General features: G+C 41.9%; 5 protein-coding genes across 5 annotated transcripts; 3 read left to right on the forward strand and 2 right to left on the reverse strand.

Moving 5' to 3' along the window:
• Positions 1 to 5,982: 5,982 nt before the first annotated feature.
• On the forward strand, positions 5,983 to 7,949 carry BDB00DRAFT_885377 (meiotic recombinase Dmc1; the record flags this gene model as incomplete). The annotated part of the gene is made up of 8 exons (XM_053128406.1): positions 5,983 to 6,072; positions 6,193 to 6,282; positions 6,376 to 6,471; positions 6,596 to 6,692; positions 6,785 to 6,814; positions 6,910 to 6,930; positions 7,103 to 7,466; positions 7,814 to 7,949. The coding sequence occupies 8 exons, from the start codon at positions 5,983 to 5,985 to the stop codon at positions 7,947 to 7,949; spliced, it is 924 nt and encodes a 307-aa protein (XP_052973045.1).
• Positions 7,950 to 7,998: 49 nt separating this feature from the next.
• On the reverse strand, positions 7,999 to 9,061 carry BDB00DRAFT_793170 (tyrosine phosphatase-like protein; the record flags this gene model as incomplete). Its single annotated transcript, XM_053121190.1, has 4 exons — positions 7,999 to 8,093; positions 8,211 to 8,561; positions 8,695 to 8,973; positions 9,052 to 9,061. 4 exons carry the CDS (start codon positions 9,059 to 9,061, stop codon positions 7,999 to 8,001), a joined length of 735 nt encoding a protein of 244 aa, XP_052973046.1.
• A 1,098-nt stretch (positions 9,062 to 10,159) lies between these two features.
• On the forward strand, positions 10,160 to 12,752 carry BDB00DRAFT_858321 (major facilitator superfamily domain-containing protein). Its single transcript, XM_053125860.1, has 6 exons — positions 10,160 to 10,633; positions 10,762 to 11,091; positions 11,218 to 11,289; positions 11,493 to 11,716; positions 11,791 to 11,927; positions 12,024 to 12,752. Exons 1-6 carry the CDS (start codon positions 10,562 to 10,564, stop codon positions 12,545 to 12,547), a joined length of 1,359 nt encoding a protein of 452 aa, XP_052973047.1. The 5' UTR covers positions 10,160 to 10,561; the 3' UTR covers positions 12,548 to 12,752.
• A 55-nt stretch (positions 12,753 to 12,807) lies between these two features.
• BDB00DRAFT_879285 (uncharacterized protein) lies at positions 12,808 to 14,337 on the reverse strand (the record flags this gene model as incomplete). Its single annotated transcript, XM_053127851.1, has 6 exons — positions 12,808 to 12,844; positions 12,945 to 13,297; positions 13,403 to 13,585; positions 13,659 to 13,838; positions 13,942 to 14,136; positions 14,272 to 14,337. 6 exons carry the CDS (start codon positions 14,335 to 14,337, stop codon positions 12,808 to 12,810), a joined length of 1,014 nt encoding a protein of 337 aa, XP_052973060.1.
• Positions 14,338 to 16,106: 1,769 nt separating this feature from the next.
• Positions 16,107 to 18,915, forward strand: BDB00DRAFT_858328 (velvet factor-domain-containing protein). Its single transcript, XM_053125861.1, has 9 exons — positions 16,107 to 16,347; positions 16,446 to 16,510; positions 16,604 to 16,661; positions 16,800 to 16,948; positions 17,026 to 17,110; positions 17,287 to 17,348; positions 17,439 to 17,456; positions 17,560 to 17,641; positions 17,739 to 18,915. Exons 1-9 carry the CDS (start codon positions 16,301 to 16,303, stop codon positions 18,547 to 18,549), a joined length of 1,377 nt encoding a protein of 458 aa, XP_052973048.1. The 5' UTR covers positions 16,107 to 16,300; the 3' UTR covers positions 18,550 to 18,915.
• The last annotated feature ends 3,544 nt before the right edge of the window (positions 18,916 to 22,459 follow it).

The following is a 22,459-nucleotide window of genomic DNA, read 5'->3' on the forward strand; positions in this document are numbered from 1 at the left end:
TATAGACAGCCCGTTGTTAATAGCCCTAATGAGCTTGACATAGTGATAATGACACTGCATACCCGCACTCTTCTGCACTTTGTCGCTTTTGTTGTCGTCACAGCGTTCTAACAATTAAAAGGAGAGCAAGTTCGGACTTGGGTACTGTGAGGCCAGCAGTAGTAATTATGTTTGTATATACGAACAGCCCACGTATATGCACGTAAACTGTTCAACGAAAATTATTTCTCAAGCCAACATCCACCAATCATGCAATCCCATCTCTTGAGGTAGCGTAGTGTTTTAAACGTGAACAAATGTGGTTTTGAGAAACTTGCCCGCTGTTAAGAGCAGTATGTTTACTGTAATGCGCCGTAGTTAAACCTTCTGTGTACATAAATGGGCGAGCACAATATTCTTCCTCTCGCTATAGGATGCACCAGTAAGGAGGTGGGACAAGCAGCAGGGTTAAGTAGGGTAGCTGGCACCTTGTCTATCGAAACGACGGGTTTAGGTCTGTATACTTGTCAGCTTCATTCTTATAGAGCACTTTCCTTTCTCTCCTACAGTGCTGTCATCTAGCGGTGCTCTCATTTTGACCACGTCATTTAGCATAAGTGGGGTTCCTTTAAAAATCCATAACACTGCATTTGCTTTGCTTCTAATTACTCATCATGTGTTAGACTGGAAGCAGCTAGAACTTGTTTATACCGAAAAAAAATAAAAGATACGACCGCTCATGATCGCCACAAATAACTGCTATATGAGTATCAAGGGCAGAAAATCTCTCCCCCTATTATTTCTTTGTCTTTTTCTTCCAAAGCCCAAAGCGCTTTATTGTGTATTATAATACATGCACAGTGCTAATATACTGAGGAAGCCAGAGCGCCCACACATATAGCAATGCAAAAGAGCAGCTGATCGGTTAGTATTTCTGATATTAGTTTGGTGCACTAAAACAACCAAATTTTCTACTAATACTAAGTACTATGATACAAACAAATCAAGATTCTCAGATGAACCTGGCACATGTGCATCCAAAAAATGGGCGTCGCATTTTAGTTTTGTTTAGCTAGCACTACGTACATTTTAAGCATCCCACTGCTGCGCGCATTCGTTTTCTTGCTGTATCTAATGTACTAAATTGGGGATGCTTCCCGACCTACAACAACAGATCTTCCCTCGAACTATGCACCGCTGACAAGATTCCGACATTCGACGACTCATCATGCAGCTTAACTACTTGGCATCTTTAGCTTCCACTTGTATTGTCATGACTATTTCAAGCATATTCCCTAGCTACTCAGATCGGCAGCTGTGCGCGCGAGACGAAGTTGACAAAAGGGAATTTTTAAGAATACGCAAATGTTACACAAGGGTCACTCTAACGGACAGCATCTTTTTCTTATCCGTAGTACCACGCAGGTGGTCGTTAGTTTATCGCTGCTCTATCTCATTCAGTTTCTGATGTGCTCTGTAAAAAAAGCATATGTTACATTCTTTCTCGTCCTTTGTTGCTTAAGGAGAACGAAACACCTGCGGTGAGGAAATTTAGTGTTAAATTTAAGCTTCTCTGGAACTTTCGTATAAAAATGAAAAGAAGGTATGGGGACCCAAAAGGAGCAACTCACCCCCCTTTTCCCAAATGAGGTAATCTTGATTGTACAAACCACCATCTCGGTCTTCTTTCTGTCGTCGTCCAGATAGCAATCCCCGCCGCGCCTCCCGACGCTGAGGGAATGTCCTCACTGTTGCTTTTCGACGCCTTCTATTGTGTGATGATTTGCTTTTGAAAGCATATAAGGTAGTGGAATTTTATGGATGGTGAGCTTGACAATAATACAGCCTGACCATATACATATCATGTTTACATTTGACCGGCGCACTTGTCCACCCTACTACGAAGATATGCTACTACTAGGACAACATACTGTATTTATTCAAAGGGGTATGTGTTATTGACTTATTGGAAAGAGAAGTGATTAATTCATAAAATGGGGTATGTGTCGTGCGCACTTCCTACATTTGGAACTTGTTAATGCGCGGCGAAAGCATGAACCTTTTAAATTCAAATCTGTCCACAAAAAACAGTGTGAAGAATATACTGATCTCTACATATCAAGCTTCAAAGGTTGTTTGGAAGGAATTCTTATGTTGAGGATAGAAAGAAAAAGAACATATGAACTCTCAAAATTAAGCTCATGTGCTCCAGAATGCCGTGGTTACATTAGTAAAAAGAAGGAGCGATCTTCAGCCCACCTTCCCATATTAGCGCAATCTAGATCGAGTTGGCCTTTAACTCGTTCAACGTACAGATAGTAAGCTACATATACAAAACGGCAGTTTTCCAGTTTGTTCCGCTTGTGTAATGGAACGTTCTCTTTTGGTGATGGAGAATAAGTGGCAAATATGTACCTTACCAAGCGGATGCATGTACGAACAAGCAAGCATGCAAGCATGCCATCACCTCCTCTTCCTCTGCAGTCATGGTAGTAGGATCTGCACTTATACAAATGACTAAATTGCTTATGATAGTGATGGTATGTATACACATGTCCGCCCAGAGCCTGCGGGCGTAATGCCTGGGAAAAAAGTGTAACATCAAGGAAGAGGTCATGCAACTCAGAAAAAGAGTCAAGATCCAAAAAGCCCTTGTGTTCCACAGACATGGAGCTTTACAAGTTCGCATTAATGTTCAATGTATCATAATGAGGACGTTCTCCCTTTAATTAGCGTTATGTACGAAAGAGGAACTCAACGATCACATACTTGATCAGTTCCTGCCGACAGTCGACATTTAAGAATGTATACTGAGTAAAACAAATAGGCTTTGTCAAGTAAATTTTGCTCTCCTTTAATTTGACAAAGCTTTATTATCATGGTGGTATTCCTGCCTGCTTGCATAATAGCAGTGAATGGTCAATTATATATCTGCGACGTGGTACTTCGTTGCGCAGAAATGCTGTTAATCGATATGATAGCTGTTAACATTATTACACCATTAATCGATCACCTACGAATGACTATCAATGAACCTTGGTAACTTGTTATTACAGTGGTCCCTCATTAAGATTAACCTCAAAGGGGGATTTGAGAAGGTTGTTGTAACTAATGAGAGATGAAAAAAGTGAGGGTGGGTATCATGTAGAAACTATATGCTTTTTTTTACCCAAATCCCGTAAAAAAAATAGACGCAACTGGAGGTTGAATTTATCTGAGGTTAATTAAAACACGGGAGACCACTGTAGTTAACTCGATACATCAAGAATTTTTCAGTCGCTCTTCTTTTTGCGTACATTGTCAGATGCGAGGTATTTTTGCTTGTTTCGACATATTTTTAGGGGAAACGTCCTTTGTAACAAAGCTGGACTTTGACCAAAAGCGGCTGTGAGTAAATGATACAGGGACATATGGCAATGTGAGAGAGACTTTGCTATTTTAACTAATATCGTCATGAAAATATAAAGCACAGAGACGAGTCTCTTCACAAGCTATCAATCTATTTTTCCTATGCCTCGATTTAATATAGATATCATGACCTTTCCCGGAAAACTCTTAGTGCTCGTGTGTTGATAACAAGGAAAATTTATTAAGATATGTATCCCATTGAAAAAGGAAAACCCAATCCTTCCATGCGCACACAAATGATAGTGAATACTTAGGCAAAGCATCCCACGCATTCACCGGGACCACCAACGCACTTTTGACCCGTGGCTGGGGTACATGATAATAAAAGACAGGGCTTCTTCCCTGAAAGTGCCTGGGATGAAGAGTTGTCGTTCGCATGATGCGATGCAACGTCCGAGGGAACAGGGGCTACTAGGCAATACAAAGAATGCAAAGGGAGGGAGTAAAGAAATGGGAACGAGTAATTTTTGATATAGAATATACAGCGCAAGGACAATAAACAACGGAAAGAAATTCATAGGAAGGGGATGCTCCAAAAAAATCAATTGAAGAAGATGAGGCTTCCAACAAATTCCTCCGTGTCCATTCGAAGCACTCGCAATCATTGAGGCAAATGGATAGATATTGAGCACAGTAGATGGGCTGCTTCACAAGTTGGCTTCTTGCAGCAATAATGATAATCCCACTACCCCTTGTCACTTGCATGAATTAATAATGGACTCGATGAAGGGGATCACAGTAGGACACCAATGGAGGTGTCTATACATTACTGACCTATTGAGGATGAACATCATGAGGAGCTGTTACTTACACCACTACCACACACTTACGCTAAGATTAAGTCCAACTGTACTCACTCATACTCATGCACAAGACGTGGGGAAGCTGATCACCGATAAATACAAAAATCTGCAGCCAAGGCAAGAACACTTCTTCTAGCAAGCTGGTATAAAAGAGAAGGTCAGCAGGGAGCTGCCCCCTTTCTTTTTGACACGACATACCATGATCCTCCTCCAACCCAAGTTCGATCCAACTAAACTTGCATTTCTTTTGAAAAAGAGAGAAACCAACCACCGCAGTGCCTGCCACTCAAAGAAAATAGGACCATAAGCAACTACTGCGCACTCGACATACGCACTCTTGACACGTCATGGCAAACATCTTTACACTTTCCAGATAAGCAAGCACAGACACAATATTCATTCCAGCTATACTTACCGTTGTTACTTCCTTGAGTTTTAGATGGAGTCACGACCAATGAAAGCTGGAAATGAAAAGAGAGAAAAGGAAGAACTTTTAGAGATTCCCATACTGTACACGTGATGGTCAAGATTCTTTCCCGTCACACTACACTGCTTCGAGGAGAGAGAGAGAGAGAGAGAGAGAACTGTCAAAATAAACGAGAAAAGTGAATTTAGTTGAATTATCTGCAGCAATACAAGCGTCCACAGAATCATACAAAGATAACAGTGATAGTATGCAGTAATGCGCAAAGTATGAATCTGATATTTTCAGTATCGCCATAGAAAACTCTTTTTTAAGTTGCGAACCTTGTACTGTAGAGTAAAATATGACTTATGAATTCGAGCCAGTGTCGTCGCTTATCATAGACAAGAATAGGGTGGTCTACAGTAACGCATATGATACAGTGGATTGCCACTTATATCTAGCTCCCATAGAGCACCTGCAGCGGTCGCTGTTACGAAACTGTTAAATTTCAGAGTTTAACAGCCCGCTTAACAGTGCGTAACAGCTTAACTGTTACGAAGCTGTTAACTTCACACGTCGTTGGTTTTAATGAAAGCTTTGCCCTTTCTCCTGAGCAGGGGGCAGCGGCAGAAACGTCAGACAGGCGAGTGGCGTTAGAAGTAGCGTTGTTCAATTTGAAGAATACAAACAAAGAATGAAGTGAGATATAGCTTTATTTTTCAAGTCCTTTTTCTCGATTCAAGAAACTGTTAAATTTAACAGTTTTTGTTCGGGCTGTTAAATTTAACAGGACGTTAACAGCAACCGCTGCAAGGTCTGGCTGTTAAATAAACTGTTAAATTTAACATAACAGGTTCTTAACAGCGACCGCTGCAGGTGCTCTAAGAAGGTGAGTCGGAGAAGCGTTGGAACCTAAGCGTTAACACAAAGTGAAAGACGTTTAAGCGGTGATGTAATGCCTAAAGCATAATGCTCAACAATAGAATGGTCTTATTGGGAGTCGAATAAAGTCAATAATCGCTATATACCATGTTTCAAACATAAATAAAATTCATACAAGTGTAGTGAGCAGTAAATGCATGAGGTTAATCAAAATCGCTTATTATAGGTGGGTATGTGACAGGGCCAGAATACTAAAGGAAGTCCACGTCATTGAACGACACAAATCATTTTGGCGATCGATTCTGTCCTCTCACAGCTCCCATTCTATTGTCCTCTCTATCATGCACGGTCCATCGGAGGAAGAAAAAAGATAACATATACTCACAGACAGATACAAAAGGCTCGCAGCAAAAACTGATGAGAAAACTGCGACTAGGAATTTGACAGCGCCTTTTTCTTTTCCGCTTTTCCCTCTCAAATCCCTTTTAAACCCTCCAAGTAAACATGCCCCCAAAGAACAAACAGCAATCTGAAGACCAACAAACGGCCAATGATTCTTCCAGTGATGAAGAACTTGATGCTGCCGAAGAGCAGGTATTCCGAGGCCTGAAGGGAGCGAGCAAAGAAAGAAGAGAAAGTGCTGTGCTCTTTAACAGCACAGAATTACATTATTTTTGACACATCCATCTACACTAATCTTTAAAAACTCTGTAGTTTTACACAACAATTGACGAGCTGCAAGTTCATGGTATTGGCATGGCCGACATTAACAAGCTGAAAGGTGCCGGCGTATGCACCATCCGGGTATGTTCTGGATTGTCCTTCTTTTGTTGATATAAAGACTTTGGGGTGTATTAGAATCGGCTGACATAAAAAGAATGATGATGACGTGTATAGGGCGCGCAAATGATGACCAAAAGGAGTCTGTTGAAGATCAAGGGATTGTCCGAAACCAAGGTTGACAAAATCAAGGATGCCGCCGCTAAAGCACAGGTAATTGCGACTATTGATTGGACAACGAATAAGATATGTCTACTGGAATTATCAAGTGCGACATGAAAAGCATAAATATGAAAAGGAAAGCGAGTAACATATCATATTATCGTTGTGTGATTAGGGTTGTGGTTTTATGACCGGAACAGAGCTGTCGCAGCATCGACAAAAGGTGGTAAAGATCTCTACTGGAAGCAAGCAGTTTGATTCCTTGCTTGGAGGTACTGCATTCTACTCCAATTCTGCTCATCATAACTGTTTGAATCTTCTCCAACCATATATTAATTACTGCTTGCGATTATTCTAACTTTAGGAGGTATTCAAACGATGTCTATTACTGAGGGTAAATATATTCCCATTGTTTCTGCAAGGAAGGGAGAAAGCGAGAGATGTTGATCATGTTTATGACGAAAAAAAAAAAAAAAACTTAACAACTAGCGTTCGGCGAATATCGTACCGGCAAGACTCAACTGGCCCATACTATGTGTGTGCAAGTCCAGCTTCCTCCTGAATGTGGTGGCGCCAGTAGCAAAGCAGGTACTCTTCTTTTCTTTTACAGCAACAATCAAAAATGAATGGCCAGTGATAGCTGGATATTGATCTTTATGGCTTCTTTTTTGAATACCAATAGCATATATTGATACTGAAGGCACGTTCCGTCCAGACCGAATCCGAGCCATCGCCGAACGATTCGGAGCAGACCCAGAGGTGGCACTTGACAATATATTGATTGCGCGCGCCTGGAACAGCGACCATCAAATGGATTTGATTACCGAGGTTGCGGCCAAGTTTGCCGAAGAGAAGGGCGTGTATCGTCTTTTGGTGGTGGACTCAATCATTGCGTTGTTCAGATGCGATTATGCAGGTCGCGGCGAGTTAGCCGAGCGACAGCAAAAGTTGAATCAGATGCTCAGTAGACTGACCAAGATTGCCGAAGAATACAATGTTGCCGTTTTCCTTACCAATCAAGTGTCATCTGATCCTGGTGGTAATGTGTAAAAAGTGTTTTGCTGATTGCCCCACGTATTGGCATATCTTATCATGTGGAGCTGCTCATAGCGAATATACTCTATGTACAACTTATATCTAGGTGGCATGACATTTGTCTCTGATCCCAAGAAGCCCGTCGGTGGCCATATTTTGGTAAGCAACAACTCTCTTTCCTAGTATTAAACGATGTGAGAGGATCATGGGGCCCATTATGAACTTTCCTCGAACGTCTGTTATATATTTAAATTCAATTATAGGCGCACGCGTAAGTAGCATCTCGTTGAGTTCTTTCGAGGGAAGAAAGCAGTATTAAGGGGAGATGGCTGACCGCAAAATACTCTTTTTTATCTAGTTCGGCAACACGCATCTACTTGCGCAAGGGTCGTGGTGAGGAACGAGTCGCCAAGATCTATGATTCGCCCGACATGCCTGAAAACGAAGCGTCCTATGCAATCTCCGGTGGGGGCATCGCTGATGTCTTTCTTTGAAGAGATATTGCTTTATTTGTACATAAGATTGTAGTAGTTATTGCATTATTTAGTCCTTGTGCTGCTTCTTTTCGGCAACCATATAAGTGCCCTTGAGATACTTTTTACGTTGCGCAAGCATATGCATGAATAAAACAGGGAAACCTAAACAAATAATATGTCGATCAGTAAATTCCCAAAGCAACCATTATGAGCTATCACCCTTAAAAAGACTCTTATTGGTGATCCCACCCAATTTACAACGATTACGATTATTCATACCTGGAAGATAGACGAGAGCAACAACGATCATGAAGTAGTAGTAGTAAGGGTTCCATTCGTAAGCATACGGCAATGCTTGATAAACCATCATTAACTCGGATCCTACGCCCAATGGATACAACACCAAAAAGAAGTTATAGCGTGCCCAGGTCAAAAACTTGGGGACTTGACCAATGAGGTTCAAGGTATAGTACGAATAACGGATACACTCGGTGACGGACCACGCGATCATCATGGTGCTAAAAGCCCAATGTGATTGAACTTCGGGAAAGATATAGTTGACGCCCCAGACCAAGAACAATCGGGATGCAACCTGCATAGCCGTGGTCATAACAGGTGCGCGTACGAATCCTTAAAAAAATAAATATGTATATTTAGTTGATTTGGATCGATTTCTTTTACAGGGACGCCAAAGTGCGTGAACATGCACATTCCCGCCAGAAAAGCAAAGGGAAAGGAGGGATTTTTGAGAAAACAAACTTACCAAAAGCAGAGTTGATAATCTCGATAAAAGCACTGGACTGAATAATGATCAAGGCGTCCCAAACCACTTCATGGACGTCATGAAATTGAAAGCGGGTTATTGCAATTCTGAAGAAGGTTCCATACATGACCCAGAACCAGCCCATAAAACTGACATTGTTGTAGCCAAGCAAGTAAAAGAAAAGGATGAGTTGACTGGCTGAACTAAATTCACGTGGTCGACTAGCATTGCCAGCTTTTGAAGCTGCCGCCAATTGTTCTGGCGATTTCGTATATGCAACTACATTATATATATAAATGAAGTTGAAGATTATTTTTAAAGAGTATATATGTTGTCACGGAAGGAATGGCTTTATACCTTGAGGCATTATTAAATCGCAAATGGAATAATTAAGCTTTTCCTTTTTCTTTTATATGTCCCCAAAAGTTGCAGCGCGGCGGGCACGTCGGCTTTTGACTTCCGACCACTCTGTGTGTTCTCCGAAAGCAGGGCAGGCAGCCCAATCTAACCGATTGTTGGGACGAATAGTGATGCAGGTATACGGCAGGTTTAATTATACATATCCACAGTATGCAGTTGTGAGCTACACCTCCTCATGGCGCAAAAAGACTAGGCTGTTGCTCATTGCACTCTCGCTGGAACTCAGGTGATACGATACGGGATGACGATGTGCCCATATGGTATCATTCAGTTGTTGCACTTTCATGGGTGCGAAGTGATCGGGCTTTATCGTGGCACAGGATCGGCTGATTGCGAAATAGACCTTCACAAGACACTTTCTCGTTCCTTGTAGTTCTTTTTTTATCTTTTTTGCCAACGACAATAGTATATAGTATATGCACTAAGGGCAAGTGCATATCAACAAAACAGAACCAAAACCGGGGTTGAGCAAACCGGTGTGTCACAATGACAGATGCTCATGTCCGCCCACACAGCGAAATTTAGAGAGATGCTACTGCTGTCTGTCGTGGAGTGAACAACAAACAAATAGTCAACAAGTCTCTGACAGTAGGCTAGAACTTAGCATCTAAAGCGAATCATGTGGCGTAATATTTCTCACTTCCTGATATACACAATCGCCGCTTGCAATAGCATACAATGACGGCAGGATCAGGGGAAGAAGAAGCAGGTTAATTGACTTGACAGTGTTCCTTCTTTTTATCTGATTACGAAAAATTTCTGGTGATACTTTATCAGATCGATGTTGATAGGTTATACTTTTGCGCACCATTCTACGTATTTCCCGTCAGCAGAAGGAATGAAATACGAAAGAAACGATGGTATATATAATAAGAAGAGATAGGGACCCCTCATCGTGCGCGTGATATAGTAATGAGTTTTTTTTTTCGTTACTGTACACTTATTCTGCACACTTATTTTATTTATACTGTACCCAGTGTACATGCAAATTTACTAAATATAATAATAATGAAAGTCGTTATATAAACCTTGTCTCTTTTACTTTTTTATTCTTCTTTCTTCAGCTATTTTTTCTTTCTACAGCTTTTTAATGCGTCATCAACAACATGTCCTTCTACAGCGATAATAAGACGGCCGTTGACGACGACGAACGTTCTCCTTTGCTTCCCACCAAAACATGTTGTTCTAGTACTAGTCCTTACTGTTGCTCATCAGGAACAAATGATCCCAAAGGCAAACAATGTGCTTCGAATGGCGATGACGATTATTGCCATTTAGCGAATCAGCCGTGGAAATACAAAGCAGTTGCTCTTACATGCGCTATTTTTCTGGCTGGTAAATAATAACAACAATCCTTTACAACTAGTACTACTTTTACAACCACTACAAATCAGAAGATCCTCGTAAACGATATATACGCATCATCCTTTTCTAAAACGCAACACACATGTTTATATGTGTAGTGGGTAGCCATTTTGCCGCACATACGCTCGGTGCAATGAAATCAACCGTTAAGGAGGCACGTTTCTATCAAACCCTTCACAATCTTCTTTTATCGTGTGTTCGTGTATTGATCAAAACAAAAACATCTGATACATCATCTATCTATCTATCTTTCTATCTATCTCTGCTCAATCTCAAAAATAGGAGTTTGGTATCACCAACTCACAATATGGCGTGCTCCAGTCAAGTGTATCCATCGTAAACACAATTTTACCTGTCATAGGCGGCATCTTTCTTGACGCGTTTGGCACTAGCACCGGCTCGATCTTGACCACTGTGCTTATTACTGTTGGAAACATCTTGGTGGCTGCATCCACCCACAATGCGAGTCTGTCAACCATGATTGTTGGACGTATCATGTACGGCATCGGTAGTGGCACTGTGGTGATCGTTCAAGAGACCATCTTGAGCCAATGGTTCAAGGGTCGTAATCTGGCCGGTGTAGTGGCTCTGATGATGACGACGAGCCGTTTGGTAAATAATGATGATATTTGTATTTTTTTATACAGCTTGCATCATCTTGCACATCTGTCTTCTTTCTTTTTCGTGTCAGCTTCTGTTCTAAAACAACAAATAATGCACCTCACCATGCACAAATAGGCCTCTTTCCTGGCACAAGCAACGGTGGTTCCGATCGCCAATTTCACTGGCTGGTACGGTTATGGCTTTTGGGTAAGTTTCCTCCTCTATATTTCTCGCTCGAGACAACTATTGTGGCGGTTTTACTCGCTCCTTGCCCTTTCCCTCCCTTTATCCTTATTATAAGCTAATTGATAAATGCTTGCCGTCAAAAGATTGATTGATTGATTGATGATTTGCGCTACATACTTTGTTTGCTAATTTAATACATATATTATGACTCTTACTCTATACAGTTCTCTGCAATTTTGTGCGTCTTTTCGCTCGTGATCAATTTGGTCTACATAATGCTCATGCGATCCATCATTTCAGGCACATGCCAACAAGGTGCTCAAGCGCTTCGCCGCAAGAAAACATTCAGCTGGTCTAAGCTCTTGTACTTGCCTCATGCTTATTGGCTTATTGCTATCATGGAGTTCTTATTAGGGGGTGCTTGGGGATGTTTCTTGCATATCAACAGGTAAAGCTCTAACTAAAAGGCCTATGACTCCTCTTTCTTTTCACTCACGCATAACAAACATTTAATTCATGTAGCGAGTTTGTCAAGCTCAAATTTGGCTACGATAATGCAAAGGCTGCTGCTACAGCTAGCGTTGCACAACTCCTGCCTATCTTTTTGATGCCTTTGCTGGGTATCTGTGTCGACCGATTTGGCAAACGTACATGGATGAGTACGTATATCAACTTTTATTGCATTACTATGATATCAAAAAGAAAGAACTGTCATTTTTTCCCATCTTAACGAATAATCCATTTTTTTCATAAAGTGCTCGCAAGCGGTATCACCTTCTTAGCATGCTTTATGCTATTAGGTTTTACCTATTTGAACCCTATCATTGGCATGCTTCTTTTCAGCGTCAGTTTGGCCCTGGGCCCCGTAGGTCTTGTGTCTTCAGTCCCCGTCATTCTTCCACTGTCACTTGTTGGCACGGGCATGGGCCTGATCAAGTCAGGCACAAACATTGGTGCCTCTCTATTTGATATCGCTACCGGCTTGTTGCAAGACAAGGATGCACATCAAGGCTACAGCGGCGTGATTGACTTTTTCATCATTATCGGTATCTTTGCCGTGTTTGCTGGATTAGTCTTGTGCGTTCTTGATTGGACCATCTATGGCTCTTTGCTTGACCGCAGTGCACAAGAGGCAAGACGATTGGAGGCCACTGAAAACAAGGTCGACACGTCTGCTGTTCAAGAGAAATTATGGGCCAACTGGATTTATGGTGGCATTTATCTTGGCCTTGCAGCTTTGAGTTGGGTCCTGTTTTTCAAGTTTGTATTAGTATATTGAGTATATATTCTTCTCCGCTTTTGCAGTACAAGCGACTCTATCTTTTCCTTTTAATCATACCCTTACAACATAGCCCTTTCCTTTGTTTTTTTTTATAAAAAAAGCCCTCTTTTACACCCGCACATCCCAAACCATTACACCTATTGTGCTTTTGTATTTAACCCTTTGTGTAAATCAAACAATATATAAACTTTTTATAACAGCTTTATATTTTATATGTTACAGCGATTATAGTTTTAGGAATGGAGGAGATAGCCAGTTTAGAACTTGTAAACCTTGTCTTGACCATAGCCAAGCCTATAGATACAAGTAAACAGAAGATCGTCAATAATATACACAGGTAATGTTTTTTTCACAGTCAGTAATGTATAAAATCCAAACACATAATAAAACTTACTCCTTCAAAATACCGCTAACCTCGCCCTGGGACTTATCCTTGGCCTTAGGGCCAGCGAGAGAAGCAACCATGGGGTCGGGACCACAGACGAAGACCTTGAGGCTTTCGGTCTCGGGAGTAGGCAAGTATTTCTTGATGGCATCGGCAGTGACGAAGCCAGTGATACCGGACCATTCCTTAGGAGGACGGTCCAAGGCATAAACGACCTGGAAGCGCTCGGGGTACTCCTTGGCATAAGTATCCAATTCTTCCTTGAGCAAAATATCTTCCTCGGTCTGGTTGGCAAAAATCAAGGTAATCTTGGTCTTGTCATCGTTGGACTTCTTGTCAAAGACCTTGCGGATGACTTGAAGCTAATGATAATAATATTAATGATGATAATGATAAATAATCAGTTTTTCTTATCAGATTTCCACACCGCATGTGATGCAGTACAAGCAACTAGAAAAATCACTAACCATGGGGGTGATACCAGTGCCACCAGCAATCATGGCAACGTTGTCAACACGACCTTCGGTCCAGTTGTACTTGGGAATGGGACCCTTCATCTCCAAAGTGTCGCCGACCTTGAGGTTAGCAATGTGCTTGCTCATCTTACCCTCAGGGTATTCCTTGACAATAAAGTCAACATAGCCCTTGGTCTAAATAGATAACAACGATTTGGTCTTAGCTTGGATAACGAAACAAATGGCGCAATCAGAGAAAAAAAATTACATCATCGGCCGAGGTAGGCGTGTAAGGGCGGATAATGAAACCAGGGGAGCCATCCTTCTTAGTAATTGGCTTGCGGGTAATGACGCATGAAGCAACGGGCAATTCGGCAACATGGTTCTCAGAGTCGAGATCGAAACGGTATAAGCTGGTGTTGTGGTTGATCTTTTCGATTTTTTGCAACTGGAAAAAGCACGATTTATCCACAATTCCAGTCAGTCAGTTTCTGTTTTCCTTTGCACTTTTTCCAATGTTCTATCCAAAGTTTTCTCCAGTATTTTTGTACCTTGAAACCCTTGAACTGGCTGGGGTCAAAGGCAGGCGAAGCAGGAACAGCAGCTGCTGCGACGGCAGCGGGAGCTACAGTAGCTTGATTCTGGTTATAATAGATACCACCAGCAACGCCGAGACCGGCCAAAGCAGTCAAAACAAGACCATTACCACCACTCTTCTTGCCAGACTGTGTGGCGTAAGGACGTGCCTATGGGACCATTATAAATGGAGGAATGTAAAAATGTCAACATTCATGACGCGTCTCGGGAATCGGTAATTGTTTTTGTTCCGGCACGCATACAATCCTCCCCCCCCTTGCTTATTTTTCGGGACTATTATGTACCTGGAACTGAGTGGTCGACTTGGCAGCAGAACGGGCGGTACCGATTAAAGAAGTAGCAAAACGCATATTTAAACGAGTGATAAATGGAGAAAAGAGAAAAGAAAAGAAATAGAGTCTTTTGAAAGCGTAATAAATAATAATAATAAAAACACAGCTTGGACTTGTTATTGTCGGGCGGGAATTCAGCCGAAGATTCCGCGCAAAAAAAGTGGACGTTTACATCATTCGGCAAAAGACGCGCCCTGATTTTTGTATGCTTTATTTATCCGAATCGCTGGAAATGACGCGATTTTAGAGCACATAGTAGAGGTGGTTGTTTAAAAGTCCAACATTTGCCAGTAGATAGTCATAGCAACACTATAGCAACTGAATAGCAACACGCGTTTGGAAACCTAGCAACCCATTGCCATAAGGATTCAAATTGCTTGGTTACTGTAACATGGGCGCACAGACACAAAAAAAAAAGCGGGGGTGGAGGAATCAAGCATCAGCAAAAGAGGAGTAAGAAAGAAATATGGAATATAAGAATAAAAAGGTGGGCTTAATACAGAGGTATTAAAATAATCCAAGAGTTGAGATGAGAGGGGGAGATGCCAAGTTGAGGAAAAAGAAAAAAAAACTTCTGCATGTGCATGTTACATACACTCCGCAAAACCGCTGTTTCAGGCCCGTGAGCCGTAGTTTTGGATCATCCCGTTTCCCATTCCAACCAAAAATGCAAACAACTCATGGTACGTTACTCAATATGTATCTATCTTGGGGACCACACACGCACACACGCACATGTCGCAACAAGAAGAAACAAAGGGGGGGAAGCCAAGGGGCTAGGAGAGCGGGGCTATAGTGATGCTGCGTGTGTGTGTGTGTGTGTCTGAATGATGATGATTGGTGATGGATGATGATGTGGTGTGTGTAAAAGAGATTTGTTAAGGGCAAAAAAAACCCCATTCCCCGTTCAGAGCGCACAAGGAAGAAAAAAAGCTCAGCGATGATGATATGCATAACGCTATCCAATAACAGCCACTTGACAAGTGTCTTCGTCCTACTTGAAGTTGTGGTAAGGGACTTTGGGGGGGAGAAGGTGTTTGATGCTAGGAATATCGGAATCCGAATGATTGGATCGCATTCCTGAATATGGATGCTATTGCCTGCTGCTGCCGTTATGTCGGATGATCTGTATTTCCTTGGGGGAGGAACCAGGAGACCTAGGAGAGGCCATAGGACTTTGGAGAAGAGACAAGGCGAATAGACTAAGAAGCCATGGGCATGTTAGAGCCCTTTTATTCTTCTGGAACAGCCAGCTGAAACAAGCCTTCACTAGTCCTCCTCTCTCCGTCCCCCCAACCATCATTAGTTTACTCTCGCTCTCCCCCCCTAGACATTATGTTATCTTCAGGGCCAACAACGGGTAATGTCGGTGCTAGCCATCTATAATAATGACTTCTACTACTATTGCTACTACTTTGTCATATAGCAGGGACGTATACGAGACACAAATAGAGCGGTTCAGCATAGTGGTAAACAAGATAGAAAATCCCAAGAACTCGGGCATGCTGTTAGAATGGCAGGATGGCTTGGTATACATGGCAGCAGTTTGGGCAAGGTACTGTAACAAAAAGCTTGTTTCTTAATTGGGCGATGTAAATGTGGGTGCGACCATTTAAAGAAGAAAGAGCTTGGATTATGTATGTGCTGGACTCGCTGGGCACCACTAATATGAATTGTGAATGGGTGTGTGTGGATGAGTTAGTGCGTGTGTGTGCTGTGTGCCGTACGCATGGTTGAACTCAAATAGGCATATATATATAGAACGCACAGGTACTTTTCCTGCCCCTCTCTTCTTCTCTTCTCTCTCTCTCTCTCTTTTCCTTCTCTCTTTCTTTTTCTTTCTTGTTCCTTTCTATATCTTTTTTTTCTTACATGTCATAAAACTTTTTTTTTCTTACTCCTTCTCACACTCTTTTTTTTTTCTGGAAAAAATACACTCCAAAAACTGCAGAAACTTATCCCGCTCGCTCATTATCGCGTCATGTCGACATCCCAACCACGATCGCATTCTGACATTACCGAGGGAAAGTTAGTGCTGCGCTCGCTCTTGTTCTTCTACGTCTTTGTTTACTTGCTCGAAACTGAACCAAAAAAAAAAAATGAATCAAAAATAATGATAATTTTAGCCGCATTCAGCTCGTTGTACGCCAGCAGCCCGTCAAGGCACGATTATGTAGCTTTAAAGAAAAAGGTGAAAGAAACAAATCCTTTTTTCCAATCACGCACATCCTTCGTTTATTATGCTTGGCTTCTTACATGAACTCGTCGTGTTTCTATTGGTTAGTCGATCGACGACCTGTTGATCCGCCTCCCATTGTACAGTTGATTGATCGAGATAACGAGTAAGCAAATTTCATTTCTTTTCTTTTGTGTTTTGAGCTTTTTTTACCTCCAATTCTACTACGTGGCGAAGTAAAAAAAGAAGCCCTGAGCCGAGTCAAGATTGCAAATCTTTTTATTTCTGTTTCAATTGGATATAGTTCAGCCTGCCTTCAGAACCCATACTTTTTTCTCTACGCGACACTAGCAACAACAACGGGGGAAGACCTGCATTTCGCGAATAGCACACGGACGACTGCGGGTTCTGTTGTGCAATCGCTGCACAAACTTAAAGATGTCGATAATAGAGGTAGGTTAGCGTCTGTTAGTATGGCTTCATTCCTGGTGTCTGTCTCATTTCAAGCATCTATGTACATAACAACACAGACGGCGGCTTTTTCATCTTTGCCGATATAAGCGTTCGCCATGAAGGGTTCTTTAAGCTCAAGTTCACTCTGTTCAAGATAGAAGAGTACGTTTCTTACTTTCTCTTTTACTTGTGTTGCTGTTGTGTACATGCTTGCTCGCGTGTGTGGCACATATATGTTCCTCCTCTTCCTCCCCGCGTGCTAGGAAGACAACTGGGATACAGTATCGAATAGCAACTTATACTGTACCACTGACTTTTTTGCACCTCCGTACATCTAGATCCCACGTATTCCGCATATGCTCAGTGTTCTCGAACCCATTCCAAGTTTATTCACCAAAAAGTAAGTTTTATCGTTTATTTCGGTCAGTATTAAAAAAATGGTATGCTCATTGGGTTGAATATGTCTTTGATGCATGTACGTTGTTTGCAGCATTTCCGGGCATGTCAGGTACGTTGATAAAGAATACAAAGTTTTCTTTTCTCTGAATACCCCTCCCCCAAGATAAAATTTAATGCATGCCTTAATCCAACTCTCATGTATAAACGCACAGAATCTACATTTCTGACCCGATGCTTTTCGGATCAAGGCGTCCGTATTCGCATTCGAAAGGAGACGCGCACATCCACAAACGCGTAAGTTTCAATTAATCATAAAGTTGGTCCCAATGCTAACCCTTATATTTTAACTCTTATATAACGGGGGGATCGTTGTTCGTTGCTCTACGTTTAGAAAAAGACGGAAAACTGAGGACGAACACGACGACGATGACGATCGAGTTTCGCCATTCATTGTTCATGATCCCGGTGAAGGATCGTCTTCATCGCGATTCCGTTTGCCTGCACACCAAGTCGAACCTGCTACGCCAATTCCGTACTTGCAACAACAACAACAGCACCAGCACCATCCATCATTATCGTCACCTGCGTCTGCAGTGCCTGCCTTACCGCCCCCTCCGCCTCCACAACAACAACAACCCACAGTGCCTGCATACGCATCATCGTCGTCGTCGACCACCGATGCGTCCTACTCCATGCATGCCATGTCGATGCAAAACTTACTGCTATCCCCACAACAACAACAAAAGGATGTGGAGGGCAACTATGGAAACACGACCGAGGGCAACCCGCCGCCGCCGCAATCGCTGTTCACACAATCTCTACAGTTACCTCCGATAGTCCGGAGAACAACGACCACGCAACCGTCAACTGCATCGCCTACCACATTCTTACCGTCCAGTAGTAGCAGTAGTGCGACACCTCTAGAACCTAGCAGCAGCACCGGCAGCACGAGCAGTAGTAGCAATCCGTCTATCCAACCATCCATGATGACTGATGACTACTTTGCACATGTATCTAGTAGTAGCTCGTCTATTCCTTCTCCTGCAGCAGCTATCACCACAGATCGACCGTGGCTACATCAACCTTCTCCTCATCATCCTCATCATATCAACCATCCGCATCAAGATCCAACACATCATCTTCATCTTCATCATCAGCATCAGCATCATCGTCAGAATAATGAGGACAATGGCGCGTCCTGATGAATACATATTTTTCATTCTTTGCACACACACACACACACACACACCACATACAATAATCTGTCATCTATAGAGAGAGAGAGCACTCACACACTATCACATATACACAGTATAATCACACACAAAAAGTGGGGGTGGGGAAAGCAGGGATTTTATTTTGAGCACTCATCGTCATGCACATTTTCACGACCTTACGACCATTATTACACACACAACCAACAATCACGCATTTACCAAATCAACAACAACGACATTTATACTATACATATCTTAACTAATAGGCATCAAATCATTTTCCATGATCCTTTTTTTGTCTGGGAACATTTTTTCCATTGCTATTTATGGTTTTTATTTCTTTCTACCACTACTATTACTACTACTACTATTACTATTACTATCCATCATCACTACTTGCTACTCGATTACATATGACCATTTCATTTCCCTTATTTTCTTTCCTGTCATTTCACCAAAAGTTTGGAACAAAGATACCCCCCCCCACCCCCTTTACACCCTTTGCTGTTACGACTTAGCAATAGAGCACAAAAAACAATAACAGCCACACTTGTCATTTTTACATCCACGGATGATCAGATCTATGAGCTTCTCCCTTCTTTTCTGGTGGGGGGAGGGGAGAAATGTTTAAAGTATGTTATAGTGATGGTGTTCTATATAGGAATTACAGAAGACCAAGAGGGGCACTGTCTCTTTAGTGAACCCATGATATCGAGGAAGGAGTCACAAAAGATGGGATAGGATATGATACAATAGAGAACAAATGGGCGCGGTAACTAAAAGCAGATGAGCAATGTTGTCATGACTTTTTGCGGGCGCGCGTCGAATCCCCTTCGCGCACGTCTCGCCGAGCGACTAACTAGTAGTAATGACTAGTAAGTAACTCTCTCTTATAGGCTTATTATAAGGTATGTATAAGTGGGACATAAGAAATATAACACGGGGGGGGGCATGGTGACCGATCATTTTTGGTGTTTTTGCAGACAGTGAGCAACCTCGCATGATGCTGCATATTTTGCGGAAAAGGGTTTAACATGTAGTGAAACCATCATTCCAGTAAATTTACATAAATTGTTTGTAATGTACGGCCTTAATGATCGATCGTTTCTCACTCACATGGATACAGCACACATCCTCCTCACATTACTGTATGCCTGTCGTCTTCGGGATGAAAGAGAGAGAGAGAGAGGAAGGGGTCACGATAGCGAAAAAAGAAAGGAGAGATGCATTCGCAAATAAAGGATTGAGGTCGATACAGATGCTTGCCCCAGGAGTATGGTAATCGGGATATGTAGCATATGTGCCATATATACGTGATTATTCTTTCGCTTTCTTTTTGCGGCTTTATTCTGCTACCCCTCCCCCCATCTATTCCTTTTTTCATTTTGCTGCTGCTAAGTGCGCTGCTGTAAAAATCTTACACACGATTAAAAGAAAGTTTACTTTCAGCCACTGCTGGTATGTGTTTATACTTTGAGGATCATTTTTGGTTTTTTACTTTCCAAGAACATTCGTTAACTTCAGCCTGCTTCCCATCTTCTTCTCAGAGGTAGAAAAGGAGGTGGTAGGAGAAGCCGTTTCTAAATTGTTCGTTACCTAAGAATTTAGACGATGAAAATTACGTAGAATTGAACAGTTGTTGTTGTGCAAATTGCTTCTCGGCAACTTTTGGTTTAACTCCCCGGACTTTTTCTTATTCCCCGTCATCGAGTTTCTCTTGATGTCAAGAAAGAGCTCTTCAGTAGTAGTAGGATGACATGTAATAAGATGATGGGATGTGCTGTGCTCGTATCCACATTGAGCTTGATCAATGCACTAAGCAGCATTCTCCTTGAGTCTCTGGAGCAAGTGCACGCCATAAAAAGACCATTTTGCACATCCAGCATGTATCTCCATCGAGACTTTGCATACAATTAACTGCCTTCTACTACATGAACACCCGTAAAACTACCCATGGTAAGACACGCAAACTATCCAAAAGCAATCTAAGCATCAAAGAAAAACTCCAGTGAGACAGACTAACTACATAGCGAACGATATAGTAAAGCGGTACTGCTGACAAATGTGTAGCACGTTTAAAAAACCGCAAGTGTGGGTTTGTGTAAGAAATGTACGTGCACATAGCAACAACGCGTCGTATGACTCGTAAATATACGTATCACATTAGATGAATTTGCCGTAGTTGTGTAGCACGCGCTAAAGCATAGCTTGTTGGTTTAGGCCACCATACATACGGCATTCAGATCCAAAGAAAATCGAGTAGCTATAGTCTACAAACGTTGATTGTCGCCTTCTTTAATACCAAGAACCAAAAATCAACTCGTATATTTAAAACAATCTTTTTTTGTTGCAGAAACCAAGTGATGAAGTGCTAATAAAGGTTCCGTGGCTTTTTCTTGCCCCACTCCCTTATGCACCATTGTAAAGGGGTGTAAAAAATATTCTGTTCCACACACCATTTCTTCCTGTAGCCGCCTACTGGATCGGTGCTTATTCTTGAGTATAATATATAGCAATAATAATAACCGTGTATGGAGATACACGTGCTAGGTATATGCGCGTGTTGATGCATGTTAATATACATGCTAGTTCGACAGACCAGAGGTATCATTGAAATGAAGCAGTCATTAATCTTAGTATTTGCTCTTCATGATATATTTTACAAGTCATTCTGGGCTCTTCAATCCCACTATTGATGTAATGCGTATAGCTCACCTCCCGATAAAAGCCCTTGTCTTGCCCCTCCCCCTCTCGAGTCAACGACAAGAAAAATGATAATAAACCTGCTTCATTTATTCATTCTCTACTCGCGCTACGTTTTTTTCGGACTTCAACTTGGCTTTTGATATATTTATTATGATCCGTGACCAACGAATTACATGCGCTTTTTATATACCTCAAAATGCTAAATTAAGCAAGCAACCCGTGCTAGCTGTGGATCCCGTCAGCTACAACCGAAGCAACAGCAGAGTTTAGTCTATCCTTTTCATTTCAATTCTGAAATACATGTATTGACGTGGCTGCATGCATAGCGAGTGGGAGACAGACGGTGAGAGGTTCTTTAACAGCTTTTACTGTAATTCAACCCGTAGAATATCGGTCAAGGAACTGATAGGATCATGTTTCTGTTTAACAAAGTCTCGCATATTACTTGCCGAGATGAGAGGAGACGAGAGGAGAGGGCAGACAGGTAAAGTGGTTTAGAGGAAACGCTGCTGCATCATAAGCAGGAGTAGAAAATGCACGAGGATGATATATAATAAGTAATAACTCTTCTTAACGGAACACATTTCGATGAGTCGCAGTTAATAAAACGAAGAAAGGAACAGCTTGAACGCGCATTCCAAGTACTTGGCAAATAGGGATTAGTTAATGACTACTTAAGTTGTCGGCAAAAAAATACCCTGGCCAGGGTATATAAGCATGCAGTCGATCGATCGGTGATACAAACCTGTCATATAGAATAAGGCCCATAACTGCTACTAGCTACTTTTTTCACTACTATGTACTGCTGCTGCTGTTAGATATTAACCCTGCATCTTTACGCATGCGTAACCTCCCTTTCGTCCAACGATAAGTCTGGATGCATATAACAAATTAGAAACTGGATTATAGGCCGCACTTCACTTGCTCTGCATTACTATCCAAACTAGACGTTTCTCTATCTTTCGCGTCACTATTCTGTACATACCTGCCTGCTCCCTGACAGAATGGCACAAATCCAACTTCGCTGCAAAATAATCCCATTTCTGTGAGAGGGATAGTCGTTAGTCTTAGAGTTCGTCCGTGTCTTTTACCCTTACGGAAGAATACAAGGTAAGTCATATCCGTTTTCCACGTCCATGCTCTCCTCTGTCTCTTATCATTTTTAACCTACATATGCAACAAGGTCTCT

This window comes from Zychaea mexicana (assembly GCF_025766255.1).
Source record: "Zychaea mexicana strain RSA 1403 chromosome Unknown BDB00scaffold_168, whole genome shotgun sequence".
Taxonomy (NCBI): Eukaryota; Fungi; Mucoromycota; class Mucoromycetes; order Mucorales; family Lichtheimiaceae; genus Zychaea; species Zychaea mexicana.

Coding starts and splice junctions, on each gene's coding strand:
- BDB00DRAFT_858321 (XM_053125860.1), top strand. CDS start 10,562: ATGTTTATATGTGTAGTGGGTAGCCATTTTGCCGCACATACGCTCGGT. Junction 10,634..10,761: donor TGAAATCAACCGTTAAGGAG/GCACGTTTCTAT, acceptor TCTCAAAAATAG/GAGTTTGGTATCACCAACTC. Junction 11,092..11,217: donor TGATGACGACGAGCCGTTTG/GTAAATAATGAT, acceptor ATGCACAAATAG/GCCTCTTTCCTGGCACAAGC.
- BDB00DRAFT_858328 (XM_053125861.1), top strand. CDS start 16,301: ATGTCGACATCCCAACCACGATCGCATTCTGACATTACCGAGGGAAA. Junction 16,348..16,445: donor TCTGACATTACCGAGGGAAA/GTTAGTGCTGCG, acceptor TGATAATTTTAG/CCGCATTCAGCTCGTTGTAC. Junction 17,111..17,286: donor ACTCTGTTCAAGATAGAAGA/GTACGTTTCTTA, acceptor CCGTACATCTAG/ATCCCACGTATTCCGCATAT.